This window comes from Ctenocephalides felis, unplaced genomic scaffold (genome assembly GCF_003426905.1).
Source record: "Ctenocephalides felis isolate EL2017-DRISC unplaced genomic scaffold, ASM342690v1 CF-g0.4_SCAFFOLD_01604, whole genome shotgun sequence".
Classification (NCBI taxonomy): domain Eukaryota; kingdom Metazoa; phylum Arthropoda; class Insecta; order Siphonaptera; family Pulicidae; genus Ctenocephalides; species Ctenocephalides felis.
In genome coordinates, this window is record NW_020537758.1 from 19,008,128 (window position 1) to 19,025,096 (window position 16,969).

At 27.8% G+C, this 16,969-nt stretch overlaps 1 protein-coding gene across 2 annotated transcripts; it reads left to right on the forward strand.

Moving 5' to 3' along the window:
* The first annotated feature begins 1,070 nt into the window (after nucleotides 1–1,070).
* Nucleotides 1,071–16,969, forward strand: LOC113373219 (repressor of RNA polymerase III transcription MAF1 homolog). Of its 2 annotated transcripts, XM_026613522.1 has the most exons (5): nucleotides 1,071–2,053; nucleotides 5,034–5,039; nucleotides 9,786–9,906; nucleotides 15,040–15,317; nucleotides 16,750–16,969. In XM_026613522.1, exons 1-5 carry the CDS (start codon nucleotides 1,827–1,829, stop codon nucleotides 16,823–16,825), a joined length of 708 nt encoding a protein of 235 aa, XP_026469307.1. In that variant the 5' UTR covers nucleotides 1,071–1,826; the 3' UTR covers nucleotides 16,826–16,969. The 2 variants fall into 2 exon arrangements, with proteins under 2 accessions (XP_026469307.1, XP_026469306.1); XM_026613521.1 differs by lacking the exon at nucleotides 5,034–5,039 and having other exon boundaries at nucleotides 1,072–2,053.

Below are 16,969 nucleotides of genomic sequence, written 5' to 3' on the forward strand. Positions count from 1 at the left end.
AATTATTTTGTTATGATTAGAAAGAAATATTTGTGTATTTGTTTTAAAAAGAAAGATTTAATAAACCAATGATTTAATGGAGATTTTTAATTTAAAAATTGCTAAATGTGTTCTAAAAAGAGCATTCTTATAAAAGAATGATTAATTGGAGATTTTTTTAAAATTTGAAGTATAAATATTAGTTAAATTATATTGTCGTGATTAGAAAGAAATATTTATGTATTTGTTTAAAATAAAAGATTTTAAAAAATAATGATCATTTAGAGTTTTTTTTAATTTGAAAATTAATAATTGCTAAATTTGTTTTAAAATGAGTATTTTCATAACCTATTAATTGGAGTTTTCTTAATTTGAATTGTAAATAATTGCTAGATTATATGGTTGTAATTAAAAAGAAATATTTATGTATTTATTTAAAGAAGTAGTTTAATAAACTACTAGTTAATTGGAGTGTTTTTTTATTTAAATATAAAATAATTGTTGTGATTCTGCTATTCGTCGGTTTATGCTTTTATTGTAAATTTTGATTCTGTATTACTGATATCTGTGCTTGATATATTATTCTTTAACAAGCAATTTTATGAAATAAATTTTATTATGTGATCATCCTTTTTTATAACAATAATTAAACATAGAATTTCATTTTATATGAGCAGTTTGCAATTCTATTAAAATTGTTTTTTCAATAATTATTATTAAGGAAAAAATATTTAAAAATATAATTATTATTAAGGAAAAAATATTTAAAAATTGTTTTGTAGTAGATACATATTAATGCAGAATCTTTGTGCGCTGCATGTTTATATTTTACTAGATAAATACATAATATTTTGAATCATACTCTTCTTTTATCTATGTTTTGAATTGTCTTCAGTTTAAACTAATTTCGAAATTATTTGATTATAGGCATTTGAATGACAACATTCTAGTTTGAATGGTTTAAGGTAGGTGGACGAGGCCATTTTGTGTTGCGTTACTTGACGAATCAGACTTCGGCTAAAATCGTGATGTCATTATGTCTATATTGTTGTTGTGTACTTACTGAAGTTTACTAACGCTTTGATAAAGTATCCTAAATAAAAGTATAACGGTGGTTTTTGATTGAATTAATTGTAAAATCAATAAGATATAACGTTGTTAAATAAGGTAATCTGTGCTAGAAATGTATATTTTGCTCCGGAGTCGAGAAATAATCTAAAGTTTTGCCGTTTGTCACCGAGACGCTATTTCTGACAGTTACATATCAATAAAAGTATCATAGCTTGTTCTGATTCGTGAAATTTACAATAATGTCTGAGTTAATGTTATGTTCTGAACACTGATAATTACTGTTTAGTGTTTTTCAATAGATTTTCTCAAAACTGTTCTACAGCAGTGGACTCACAATTGTGCTAAAAGCAAGCCGAATTCGGCTTTAATAAAAAAGTGAAAATTATTGACCTTCCATCCGAGAACGATACTTTTCACAATCAGTCAGACTTTCTGTAATGTACCCAAATATCTTCCAAGAGCAACACACCAAAGAAATAAGCTTCGTTCTCCCCGTTAACTTGTTACACTCAAAAAGAAAAGGAATATTTATACACCCAAACACAATGTTCAGAAATATGAGTTGCCCCCCTAATTCACAACTTGCTGGTGCTATAACGTCAATACGCCAAAGAAATTAAATCTCATAAATCAGAATCAATAAATTCATAAATCATCATAATTGCATCGTTTAACAATTATAACTATTTACTTAAATCAAAAACGAAAACAACAACTTTGTAAGCTTACACTAATTTTATTCAAATCAATCCTCGAATTCTCATCTAACCTTCACAATGAAGCTTTTAGAAAGCACTCGCTTCGAAGCTATCAATAATGCTCTTTCCATAACAACTGGAGACAGCACGATATCAGGAAGAATTGAAAGCTACAGCTGCAAACTCGCTGGAGGAGACAAAGCCATGTATAAGAGATTTAGCTCGGAGCAGGGTAGCAGGGAACTGCAGGCTCTGTCGCCTCCGCAAACTCAGCTGGGAATGTCTCCGGGACAGGGATACTACAGGTCAGTTGATAATACAAATATATATATATATATATATATATATATATACTCGTATATATATATATATACTATCTCATTGTGATTTTATAATCATTTGATTCTGCAGTATGTAATTTAATATATCTATATAGTTAACTTCACGATTGGAAGGTTTTATTATATGATAACATCCTTTGTTATTGTTATTTTCATTGCATTTCAAACATTCAAATATCTTCTATAATTGAGAAGTTATTTCTAAATATAGAGATAAAATTTGTTTGAATATTTAATTCCATTATAAGCCATAGAAATTGATAAACCTCGAGTTTTGTTTAATTATTGCAAAATACTTATCTATCCAATGAACTGGCTTGTATAAATATATATAATGAAAAAAATGTTTATATTTATGAACTCAATAATTAACTCAAAACTGTTATTATATTCTTATCTATTGCAAATATATAAACAAACATTTATAAACTGCAGGAATAATTGTAGTATCTAATTGTTTGTAATAATTGAGATATTTGTGTTGTATAGATTGCGGAGATATATGATTTGATTAAATTTTGGATACTGTTAAAGATGTTGAATATTCTTGGTTCGAATGATTTCTTATTATGTAATAATGGGAAAGTTATCAGATAATGGTTGAATTTTTGGTCTTAAGATTTTTTTTTCTTGTAGGAATCAGAATTATGAAAACTGGAGTTGAATAACTTTTTATTAAATTTTACTGCTTGAAATTTTGTTTTTCTTTAACAGTAGTTATTAGATAATGGTTGAATTTTTGGCCGTGAGAATTTTTTTCATGTAGGAATCAGAAACATGCAAACAGGTTGATAAACTTGTTTTATAATTTTACTGATTGAAATTTTGTTTACCTTTCTTATTAAATATATATTAATTTATGATTTTGTAGTCGGTTTAAATTAATAACTAAGAATATTATATTTAATTAGTAGAAGGAAATAGATTTGCTGAAAAAATGTACCATAAATATTGGATGGTGGGTACATCCTTTTTTTAATTAAAGATGTCAGCTTGTAGAGTGAGGAAAATTATATATTATATTTTCTGATTACCAACTTTTCTTATCAATTTTAATATCTATGAGATATTGCTTAGCTATAAGTTAAGATTTGAATATATTTATTAAATTATTCAAGAAAAGAGTATTTTTGACTAATTTTGGACAAGAGAATTACTGTAATTGAACAACTAAATCTCTATTAATTATTTTGAGCTAAAAAAATATTACTAAAAATTAATTTGCTAATTATTAAAACTTAGGGGGCGTCCATTAATCACGTGAGGTTTTTAGGGGGAGGTGGGGTTTGACAAAAAATTATGAAATATCACGTGGGAGAGGGAGGGGTATAGTAAGATATCACGTGTATTTATTTGTTATCTGATTTTAAAAAAAAGATCCAAATATTTAAAAAAAAAAATCAAAATGTAAACATTTTTTCCCATAACTAAAAAGACTCATGTGTCTTTTTGATGTGGGAGGAGGGGTAATTTTAAATATCACCACGTATCACCAGGGGGGAGGGGGGGGTTCAAAAATCCTTAAAAAAGTGGATCACGTGAAAAATGGACGCCCCTTATGGGATTTCAAAAGTTGCTGAATATTATTATTATAAATGCTTTAATAGGTTGCGAAAGGCACATACATACTTTTTTTATTAGCCCTTGTCCTACACCTGGGGTCAAAAAAGACCCCAAGGCCACCTTTAGCTAACATTTCTCGCAAGGTCGCACGTTTCCGAACATTTTGAGGCCTTCTAATTTTTTTTTCACGGCCCCTATCGACAGGATAAAAATTTAACATGATGAATTTATTTATTATTAAATTAATGTATTTATTTTTGGGACCAGCTCCTCCTTTTATATTTTTCTGTTGCTTGATTACCTGACCGTACAATGTTGCTTTGCGAGCCATCGCTGTTGTCACATCTTCTCATTACCATACGCAAGTCAAACTTTCTAAAAATGTTAAAAAAAGCATTTAGGAAGTCATTGTTTATTTGATAATGACAAGTCGTTCCGAACATACGGGGCAAAAAGTACCAAAAATGGTAACTTAGTTTTTAAGAGAACCGGACGTTCGATTTTAATAATTTAAAAAACATTTTACTTGTATTGACAAGATGAAGAATTCATTCAATTTTTGGGAAGGCAGGTCTAGCGGTTTCGGGGATCTCGTAAACAAAGTAAAAGAAAAATCATTAGACATGCATATGCACATCAAATTATCAGATATTTTAATATTGTGTATCAATTTTGTTTACATTTCTATGGGTTCCGTAACATCGTTTGTCCGTTTAGTATCTATGCAGCTAAAGCATATAAAGCAAAACAAATTTTTCTAACGCCATTATAGTTATAATAATTATAATAACTAGATGTAAGTTGTGTTTTACCTTGAGGCAAGTTGCATGGACTTCATGATATGCGTAGACTTAATCATGAAGAAAACAAATTTAGCAACTTCCAAAATTGAAACGATAAAATATTCAACTATGTAAATGAAATTTTGGCTTTTCATTGAAACTTAATCAAACCAATTGATATTAATTCTACATGTTATATGTTCGAAACATTAGGCCCAATATACCGAACTTTAATGATTTTGACCATGATCTCTATTTGTGCCAAAAGTTTGATTAAAATTGTTACGTTGTTTCTTCCACCTGATTTACGAAGAAACAGCTGGGTCGATCTTTACCATAAACTTAGAAGCACGATTCCGAATTGATTCTTTCAAATGATTTTTTAATCTATTCTGGATTTTTGATGAAAACGTTGATTAAACTCATTTTCTAATTATAACAAAATGGCTTAGTCGGTCGTCCTGCAAAAATAATCTTTGGGAGTTCTCATCGAGTTTCACCAAGGCTTTTAAAATTTTAGAAATCGGTGCAGGCGTTTTTGAAAAAACTTCCATGGAAGGTCATTAAATGTTATCTAATACTGATGTCATCTATGTTAGAAAAAAGTTTCCATTTTAAACATCAGCAAATTTTTGGTCGTACTTAAAAAAAAAAGGTTTAAATCAATTGCCAATCCATTGATTGGGCGTCCAGGTATATGGATAAATAAAAACTAGTGGTGTATGGCATCGTGCCTTAAGGCAAATTGCTGGAACTTCCCGTAACGTAACGAAATATTCGAGGAATGTTAAATCTTTTCAAATAGATTATTATAAATACTGTAACATTTTCTACTATTTATAAGAACTAGAATATAAATTGAATTACAAATTTAAAATTATTTATTTAAGGTATATAAGGGAGCTTTAGAACTTTAGCCAGAATTAAAATTAAAATCTGAATTATTTTCGATATACAAAAAAATTGCCAAAAAAAATTAGAAATACTTTTTTTTCAAAAACAATTGTTTTGCCAACACAAATGGTCTCCACACATACACACACGCACACTGAATGTTGCTGAAATGTTCAGAAATCTCTAAAACGTGAATGTATGCAAAAATTTTCATTTTCGATTTTCGGCCCATTACTATAACTCACCCTACGGAAAGTTAATAAAAATATTAGCAAAAATAAATTTTATAGCTGTCCAAAAAGCTCATATTCAGCTCAGAAATGTGACGATTACAATAATATCATTTTGTGTAGATTTTCTTGCCAAAGAAATGATATGAAAAGCTTTAAGTTTCATATGAATTAAAAGTTGATATTGTCCGGCATTATATCGAAAAGACATCAGATTTAATGTTATGAATGGACTAATTGTTGCAGCAATTTGATATCTGAACTTATTTGAATTGATACATTATTCAAGGCAATAGTCAATAAACGCATTAATATTAAGTAGATTGAAAAATAGTTGCATTATCACACAAACTAAAAAAAAAGATTCACCTTATTTCTTTATTAATTTCTTCGTTTTAAGACATTGATTCGTATTAAGAAATTTTGTTATACATTTTTTAAATACCATTAATCTAATATGTCGTCCAAAAATATTCTATAGTCAAGGTTCATGTAATTATATCATAGATTTTCATCGATTTCATAAAATATGATTAAAGACTCATAAAAAGTGATTGAAAAAATAATAATAGCTGGACATTGCACGATTTTATGAATGTTAATAAGTGATTTCTACGTGGATGATCCGTAATGTATTTAAAATAATTTTTGTACTACTGTTGTGTATCATGGTAGGTGTCTAAAAAAAATTATATATTTGAATTTTTGTACCTTTACTTTTTACTTGTTAATTCGTTTTATTTCAGTAATCCACAATCGGCCATAGCAGAATTACAATGGGATGAATTGTTCAAGTTGCATATAGGCTTTAATTTAAAAATAATTCCGGATATAAGCGAATCTCTATTATTATATAACGATTTGTGTAAAAAGGTTGTTTGTATTAACAACATAAAACAGTGCTTAGAGAATAACTCGAAGCCCAAATGTCAATACTTGGTATTAACTACAACGATAAAGGATTGTATTTCACGATTTTCTTGGCTGGGGTCAAACAACAACTTCTATTGCGAAAATGTTATGTTATCTAATATTTTTGCGATACACGATTGTGGAAGTTTTGTAGTTTTACTGCATTTTGCATCTGGTAAAGCTGACTTGTTTTTGTTCGAATGTAAAACTAAAACTATAGGGCAAAAGTTACATATTGTTGATACAGAATGTATCAAACATACCAAAATAGTAATGAGAGGTTATAATAACCAATCTGGATCTTCGTATAAAAGAACAAATGATGGTTTTTTGTTATTGAATGGTCAGTGTTATAAATTTGTCGTGAACGATTCAGAAGTTTCCTTATGCGATCATGATGTATTTGAAAATATTGTCGATATCTTTTTTGGAGACAATGACGAATACTTTCTGCTGAACGAACAAAGCCATATATTCCACCGTAGTCATAATAAACTCACGAAAATTATATCAGCAATTACATGGAGCTCGTACTGTTTGGTTAACGATAACAGTTTTTTAGTCTCCGATTACAAAGCTTTTTATTTATGCAAAATTGATAAAGACTTTAAACTGATATACTTTCAACTGTCTTTGCAATTTGTGACGAGCATAGTATTTTACAAACAATTTGGAATTGCCATATGCATTACAGCACAAAATAAATTCTACCGGATCAAAACTGATATATTAGAAACAGATGATAATACCAAGAATGCTATTGATTTAGATATCGATAATATCGACTCTGCCGTCCACATTTTAAAAGAAATACAAAATTATTCGACACAATTGGATGCAGTGTCTAAAGATATAGAGAAACAGAATACTTTGATAAAGAATTTAGGAGTGGTTTTGAGATCAAATTTATTAACAGAATATTTCAAACATGATGTTAAAATTGAACAACTAAATCAATTCCAGGAAAACAAATATTATTTAGAACAAACCTTAAAAATACACTCAGACATTTGTCCCTTGTTGTCTACTGAACAATGGTATTACAAAACTCAGTATTTAGACAGAAAATTCGACTTGGTACATAATTTGTACAGAATTCCTACAAACAAAAGTACGATAATAGTTTCTTCTGAATGTGATGTAAATTGCAAAAGCTACGAATTAAAATCCAGCATCCAAACAATACTTGTAGACGAACGGCACAAGATAGGCGCCAAAGTCAATTTAACCAAAGATTTTGTGAACACAGAAAATTTGTTAAAAATAGAGAAAATAAATGACGATACATCTTCCCACGACTTATATAACTCTATTGACCAAATGATCATATATTCTCAATTGCCTACAAATCAATACTGCACGTCAACAAGTAAAAAAACACGCCTCAAATGTGTAAGTCTTATTACGTCCGATTTGCTAACAAAATTATTTCCTGACTCAATTCAACATTTTTCGGACGAATTCAAACTTAGAGTTAATGGAGACATTGTCAAATTTGAAATTAATAGAGATACAAATTATATAGAAATGTCTTGCTTGAAAATGTCTACACTGAATCGACTAAGAAAATATCTGATTATAAAGTCACAGCCTGAAGGTGGTGTACTTTTTTACAATCCACAAGAGAAATTAAGACTTGAGGTAAGACATTGTTGTTTAACAAATATAAACCAATAATTTTATTTTTGCATACAAACATGTTAACATGATTATTTAGGAAGATTAGTTACCATTGTTAGTAATATATTTTTATCTATTTTAGAATACCATACGTTTGCTGAAGATGGAACTCCTGAATTCTGAATTCAACTTGGAAATCTTGAATGATATTAAAGAAAAAACACGAGAGAAGATATCGTCGCAGTTTATTAATTTATCATGAAATTTATATAATACTATACCATAGTTTATAAATGTTCTTTATATTGTATATGTGATATGAAAAAAGTATATTTTATTATGAATAAAAAGTACTTTTATAACCGTGTGTTTGAAATTATTTGTGCAAAATTGTTAACTGTTCATTTGACTTAGTTGTTTTCTGGTTTTATAAACGATTAGAAGAATTATATATGTTTTCATTTGAGGAAACAATATGTTCACAATGATGTCTTTTAAATGAAAATAATTGAGATTTTATGAGACTAATTTTATCAACCTAAAGTGTCGATGTCAAATAAAGTTTTGATATACAAATCAATACTTAAACCCATTTGGACCTATGGCATTCAGCTCTGGGGCACGGCCAGCCACTCAAATATAGATCACTGGATGCAGTTCTTAGCTTTTTCTTTCTTTGTTCAATTCTAAGCCATGCGATTGATTTTATATCTTTTGTAGATAGATGATAAAATAAAATTATAATAAAAAACAATAAAAATTATCACCATCAACGTTGGTGCTTTGTAGGTTGTTGATCCTTTTAGTGTTAGTTTCTCTAAGTTGTGAGTTCAGCTTTTTTTTCTTTTTTTTGTCAATAAAAACTTTATTAAAGAGTTCAGAAAATTGCTTGAATTCCATATCTAGAAATTGCATAAGGCGTTCCATTCAATATGTTATGATCTTTTAATATCCACATTCAATTAGATATAAGTGCATCAAAATGTTAAAATCTATGCCAAATATCAATAAGTAAACAACTTGACGATAGCAAATCTATTTATACATGTCAAGCATTTGTACGTCTCACTCTGCCAGATATTTTTGCTATGCTTTTGGCAAAGTACCAATTAGAATTGAAAATAAAAACATCTGTACTTGCGAACGAATCCTCTCTTATTAGACCAACAATAAGGCGACGGATGCATGCTAGGATTTATTTTCAAACTTTTCTACCTTGAGGTGTCACAAATGCTGAAAGAAGACGTAGATTTTCATGGAAACGAGATGTAAATGATTTATAGAGAAAACTGAAATAACGCTCCATTTATAATAAAAAAATAAACTAAAAATGGTATTTTGAACAGCATGTGTTAGAATATTCTACGAAATGAAGATCTTAAGCAAGAAATCTAATTTCACTAACCATGTTTTCTAAATATCAGTGCTAAATAATTTAACACAATAATAGTTATAATAAAATGATTTACTATTCCAAGTACATTGTATAAATTGTATTTTTTGTTTTGAAAATAAGGTGACTCCTTATTTTAGGAGCTGAAGCTATAACATTAGATGTCTTCAACTTAAACCCATTCAAATACGATTATTTTTCAGGGGTTTGAGCATGACTATCTTATCAATACATGATGTGCCAAATATTAAATTATTAATTAAGAATTAAATATTTTTATTATATTTTTTTAATATTTTCAGCCGTAGTTTGTCTGGTGACGAAGGCTTGCTTTGCGACACCATCTCGAGCAAAACTCTGTTTTATCTCATCTCGACTTTGAATGCTGCTTTTGCTCCTGACTATGATTTCTCTGATGCCAAGGTATAGATATAATTTATAAACCATAATAAAACATAATAATTAAAATTATAAATATTTCTAAGTGATTTAATTTGGAACTCCTATTTAGACTCCGACTATTCTTTAGTAGCCTTAATGCAACATTGAAAAGATAATGACTAATTTTTAGTCAAATAGTTTAGCTGAGATAATAATCCTATAATTGATTTATGAGAATCTATATATCTTTTTTTAATTCTTTTTTGATTTCTTGACCTTTACACAATGCCATCATTCAAATCTTTCATCTGGAATATCGCGAATTATTTTTATGTTGTATTTATTAGAATACGCTCGCGGGTTAATAAAACATGTTTATGATGCCAAATGCAAAGTATTTCTCGACTTTTAAACGTTTGCCAATTTATTTTTAGTGGATTTGATATATATGTATTTTTTTAAAACTACGATTTTGTAATCAATGTATTTTTCCGAAACAACTATGACGTCGTTGTGTTGATAAACGGAAAAATCTATATTTGAAAAATAGTTAGTTTTAAGAGAAGACGATGGTTTAAATCTTTGTTATGCAAGTATTTTATCAATTTTATCAAGATGATCTAATATAATATATTACAGATATAATTTATGTTATATAATAATAATATGACATATATGCAATTCGATATTGTAACAAATGCTGTAATTTAAATACAATTGTTATTGAAACATATATTACTGAAACATCAGTCTTTAAAATATATTAAACACATTTGTAAGATTTTAATTAATAATTTTAAAGGCAAATAGTCGTACAAACATTTTCAAGCGTTTTTTTTATTATTATAAATTGTATATAAGTAATATCGATTACAATTGTCGTTGCTATATTTATTTTCTTTATATATTTTTTGACATATAATAATTAAAATTTATTTTAGTATTTATATCCCGCAATATCAACTGCGTATTTTCCTTTAACCTTGATATATGGTTTCTATTCCACCCTCTGACCTTCGCTCGACCTTGCCCAATCGGCTTAAAATCACGCAGTAGATTCAGAGAGACTTGTAATATATTTCAAATATTTTAAATATGTTTATGATTATAAAATGTTTTTGTATTAGCACATGCTTGTTCATAAAATATATTTTATATTTGAACAACAATCTGAACTAATTGTAAGTCCTGTGGTGCAATCACTACCTAATTAGCTAGGGAAAGGCGGCAACTCAATGATTGTTTTATTTTTTATTTTTTATTATTTTTTATACTAGAAGGCAATTCAGTTATATCCTTTTTCTCATTGCACTAACTTCAGATCGGGCTTTTTTGGAAACATATTTTGATCTATATTTTCAAGTAAAAATAGATATTAGTACTGCTTGATATTAGGCTCCGAAAAGCGAATTTTAACTCGGCAATTTGTATTTACAAAGCTAGGATTTTACCATAGCGCTACAGAAACTTCTCTTATAACATGTCTCCATAATACCAAATACTACTTCATTATATTAAATTATTTTAAAACTTCTAATGTATTTAATATATACGAGGTGAGGTCTGTTCAAAAAGTTTTCGTAATTTTCGTTTTTTCAAAAAAATATTTATTTATTCGTCTACATTAATGTGGTCCCCTTCAAAGTAGTCCCCCCCAGATATAATACACTTATGCCAGCGTTTTTTCCAATTTTCGAAGCACCCTTGATATTCACTTTTTGATATGTCCTTGAGCACTCTCGGCGATTTTCTTCAATCGAGGAAAACCGCCGTCCTTTCATGGGTCTCTTCAACTTTGGGAATAGGAAAAAGTCACACGGAGCCATATCTGGTGAATTTTTGCACTTTGCAACACTTTATTTCATTTTTTACGCAAAATTTAATACAAATTCTTTGACTTTTTCAATTCTTCCATTGTAAAAATCGCCGAGCTCAGAAAAACACGTCGAACCTTAGCGACTACCACAGACAAAGTAAACAGTGAATATAGCTGAAAATTTCATCATACTTTAGGGGCATGTATACCAACACAATAAAAAAAAATTTTGACAATCAGACACTCCAGACCCGCGAAATTTAATTATTAGTAATTCCGGGTACTTTTTGAACAGACCATGTATATATATATATATATATATATATATATATATATATATATATGTAGTGTATATTTTAATAGCCCTGAATGTGTAATATTTTCACATATCTATCGCAAAAGTTTTGGATATTCATACAATTTTATCTTTTTTTGGAATTTTACCTATGTAGATATGTAGGTATGTTTGCACAAGTAATATATCCAAAAGATAAGATAAAACTGAATAAATATTAAATAATTTTATTTTTTTTATTTTATTTTATTTTTAACTTATTTTATGTAAGGTGTAGTAAAAAAGTCCATTATATAAGTTTTGTAGTTAAAAGAAATCAAAAAAATCTGTTCACACACACACATACTTTTTCCAAATTTGGTCTCATTCGATTCAGAATGGCTTGAAACGTCCAGAAAACATAAAATAAGCAAATCGGATTTTTTGATAAAAATAAACTTCTCCTTCGGCAAGTTAAAAATAAAAATATATAAAATATTATATAATATATAGTTAAAATCTGCATTATTTAAGGTGTAGTAAAACGAATTCCATTTTTAGGATGTAATAAAAAAATCCATCATGTTATTTGTGATTTTCTACATTTTCACAACTAACAAAAAAATAATATTTTTTTCTATAACAATCTGTATTTGAAATTAAACTAAATAGAAATTAATGGTTTATATAACGTTTCTTATCGGTATATTATTCTCTTTTTATTGGCATTTTAACTCTATTATTTTATTACAAAGAATATTCGTCTTGTTTCTTAAATTTATTATTTTGAAACTATTAAGCCAATAAACAATTGGATTAAATGATAAACGATAAAATATTCCAAAGAAATGATGAACTCATACCACAAATATTTTTTATTATTTTGCGAGATAGAAATGCAGATATCGCTCTCGATAATTTCTAAATTTTTTAAAAATAGTCTGGCATGTGTTATTGTAATCTATATGAATATGGAAGAGAAAACATCATTACTCATTAGAATGATTCATATATAAAGTCAACTTATGGTTCTGTTTAGTATGCAGATTTATGATTAATTTATTATGTTTACTGTGATTTTGTTTCTTTGCAATATTTGCAAGATACTGCTTTTAACTGAATACAAATGAAAGTTGACCTACAATCGGAAATGATATTGATGATGTTGAATTAATTAATGCAATGCTAAGTAAATAAATTAATTATATTACGTCAATAAAATTAAATATGAAGCAATTTGCCATTTTCAACAATTATTATTAAATCTATTTATGCTGTTCATAATTATCTGTTTAAACTTTCTTTAAAAATATGAATGTCTGTTATAGATATTTGTATTGTAATATTTAAATGTATTGTATTGAATTAAGAAATAAATATATTTACTTTTTTGTAATACTAACAAGCGTAATAAAATATCAAACATTTTTTAAAAATATATTTGCTAAAATACGTTTATGTATGATTATTTTTATATACTAATAATTAAGTTACAATTATTCATTTTAATTTAATTGTTCGATATTTCGGTACTTGTCTTCTACATTTCCATCATACTTTCTAATTCATAAATTTCACACTAAATTATATGTGCTAATATATGAAGAATAGAAATAAAAAATATACGTCGATTTCTTAAAAATATTTCAGATTTCTACAGACCACTTTTACTTAATGTTTGTAAATATAGAATTTAATGTCGATGTTGCAAAATGTAATCTCGAAAATTGTCAGCATTATTATAATCTATGTGAGGCGAGGTCAATCACATCGAATGAATGATATACGTGATTGTTTAAACAATTTATTTACATATGAAAATGGTTTCAGAAAGCAAATAATGTGTTACACTGGATAATATAGTTTCAATCATTTGATTTTAATTTATTCAGGTTTTAATAATTTTCTCATACTTTTTTATAATAACTATCTTATTTACTGAAACCTTATTTATAAAAAATTAAGGAGAAAGAAATTATTATTCTACACATATCTTTATTGATATATTTTAAGGAAAATATTTGGAGTTTGGCATTTAATAATATGTATATGTATATTAGGGTGGTCCTTAAAATGGTCATTTTCGAATTTCCTTGCTCCTAAGGGCTCAAATGGTTCCAAATTGATAAAAAACAATTCTCTGAAAGTTTTAGCTCTTAATATTAATGTTTAGATAGAGCGCAATTCAATCAAAATTTTGAATGAATAAAACTCATTCATTTGTCGCTAAGTTATACCTAAAACATTTTTTTTTAATTTTCAAAATTTTTTCCATGCTCTTTCCATACGAAGTTTGATTGCATTGCGCTCTATCTAAACGTTAATATTAAAAGCTAAAACTTTCAGAGAATTGTTTTTTTTACAATTTGGAACCATTTGAGCCCTTGGAAGCAAGGAAATTCGAAAATGACCATTTTAAGGACCACCCTAATGTATATAGCATTTGTTATAAACTTTACTAAATCTCTAGGTTCAAAATTTTTATTTATTTATGCTTGCAAAATTACCTCCATATAAATAATATAGATTAACCATTTTAATTAATTTATTCTCGAAAGAGGAAAGAAATTAATATTTTAGGCATATCCTTATAATATTTAGAGGAAAATATATGTACATGGTTTGGTATTTAATAACATATAAAACATTATAATGTTTTATTTTGCAAGTATAAATCAATGAAAATTTTAAACCTAGAGATTAAGAAAACTTTATAATTATAATTATAAAGTTTTCTTAATCTCTAGGTTCAAAATTTTCATTGATTTGTACTTGCAAAATAATCATACTTAATAAAAAAAAATGTTTGAAAATAAATCAGTACTGATTTTTAATCTGGCTACAACTTATTAGACACGATTTTTCAAGAAAATATTGATTAAAATCCAATTTAGTTAGTAGGCTCTGCAATACCATTAATTGCATACAGTTCAAAAAGTTTAACTTTGGTGGCAAAGAATTAGTAGTCCATCGTCAGAGGAGTTAGAAACGGAAGTTCCGAATTAGAATCATGGTGCAATCGAAACATGATGTTTCTGATTAAAAATCCTATAATTGTCAATCCTATTTTTATTATTTTTCCCAGAGCTACGAGTTCAGCAAAGAGCCATCCCTGCAGTGGGTAATGAACAGCATTGACACCAATTTGGCGGCCGTGGCGGGCGAGGCCTACCACACTCTGCGCAGTCACTTGTGGGCCGCCGTCGAGGATGAGATTAGCCTGGCCGATTGCGATATCTACAGCTACAATCCGGATTTAGCTTCCGATCCCTATGGTGAACCGGGATGCATCTGGTCATTCAATTATTTCTTATATAACAAAAAGCTTAAGAGGATCGTGTTCTTCACTTGCCGAGCCATCAAGTATGTCATAATAGATATAATTGAATTTTTTGAGTTTATGAATAGCATTCGGAACTATGAATTTTAAAAGTAGAATAGATAGACGTCCATCCTAACCAATTAGCATGTTGTGTATACCTGGAAGGCTAGCCGACCAGACTTGAAAGAAAAATACCTGGAGACCTAATATAGTTTAAGGGGGTATTCTAGTGTAGAAATTCAAAAATATCGATTTTTTTTATTTCATATTCTCAAAGTTGAGCTATCGAAGAATATAAGTACGAGAAGGTTTTTGAAAATTTGAATTATTTTTGGAGATATAGGCATTTTACTGACTCGGTTTACATACTGGTTTGGCTTCACGCAAAACTTTAAATGCGTTTTTCTCAAAACTTACTTTTTCAGTACTCTTGTCTCGATTTCTGGAGTTCTACTCGGCCAATTTATTTGAAATTTTCAGATAGTCTTGTTTATAGATTTATTTATAGTCTGAAGTAGAATCATCCCGAAATTTCTATTTTTGCTATTTTTAAAAAATTCGAGAAACTCAAAAAACAGTAAAAAAATGGATAGTAAAAACATTCATTGCTTTCTTTTACGACACTTTAAAAATGACCTAAAATTCATCGCTCTACACTAGAATACCCCCTTAATTAACTATAATACTTTCATTTTACTATATTTTATTGTTTTTCCCCCTTTTGTTTTTAGTTTTTTTAAATGTATTTTATTTAGCTCTAGTAGATAGGCCAATGGGGGTATCTACTAGTTTGTAATCAATTATTTTACTATATATTAGTCAGCATTCTCTGCTTAATGCAATAATATATACAGATTGCAGAATAAAATTGAATATAAAAAAATCGGAACTATGAAGATGTAATTTGAGAATTATCACATATGAGATGAGATTATTATTACATATTTGTAACAGTGATGTGATGTGATAAGCAGGTATGCCCCGTAAGGCTATTTTTACTTGAAATCATATTTAGATAGATATTTTCAAGTGAAAATATTTATCAGTAACAGTAGCTGCTCGATATTTGGTTGTCCAACGCAAGAATTGGACATGAATCCTATGCAACAGATGCATTAAAATATTTATTATTAAATCATGATTCTTTCTGAATGAATTACTTAATAAAAAAGTTCATCGAAAATCAGGATAATGTTTGATATGCATACTGAATCTAAATATAAAATGGATTTATATGTATACCATTAGTATTTTAAAATTAGTCTAACTTTAAAATGTTACACTAATTTCGACCTGTTTCCTATTACCTAATTTTATAATATTAGATAGATTAGAATTATAATATTTGATAGATAGAATATGCTATGTGAATCTTTTTACCTTTTAATCTTTCACATGCTGTGGTAAATGAGAATTGGTGTATTATCTAATTTTGATAGATTTAAATTATATAAGATCTTATTTTTGTTTCAGTCCGATTTATTCGATCGATTCTGGTTGCGGAAGCGACTTTGCGATGGACGAAGACGATGACGATGAAAGTTATTAAATAACTGTAAATAAAAATGAAGAAAATTAGGAAAAACTTGATCTCTATTCATATTATTTTAACGTCCTCAAAATTTTAGTTATCGTTATACCTTCGATTACTTTTAACCCAAGAAAAACTATTTTAAACTTTTTATTTGTTGTT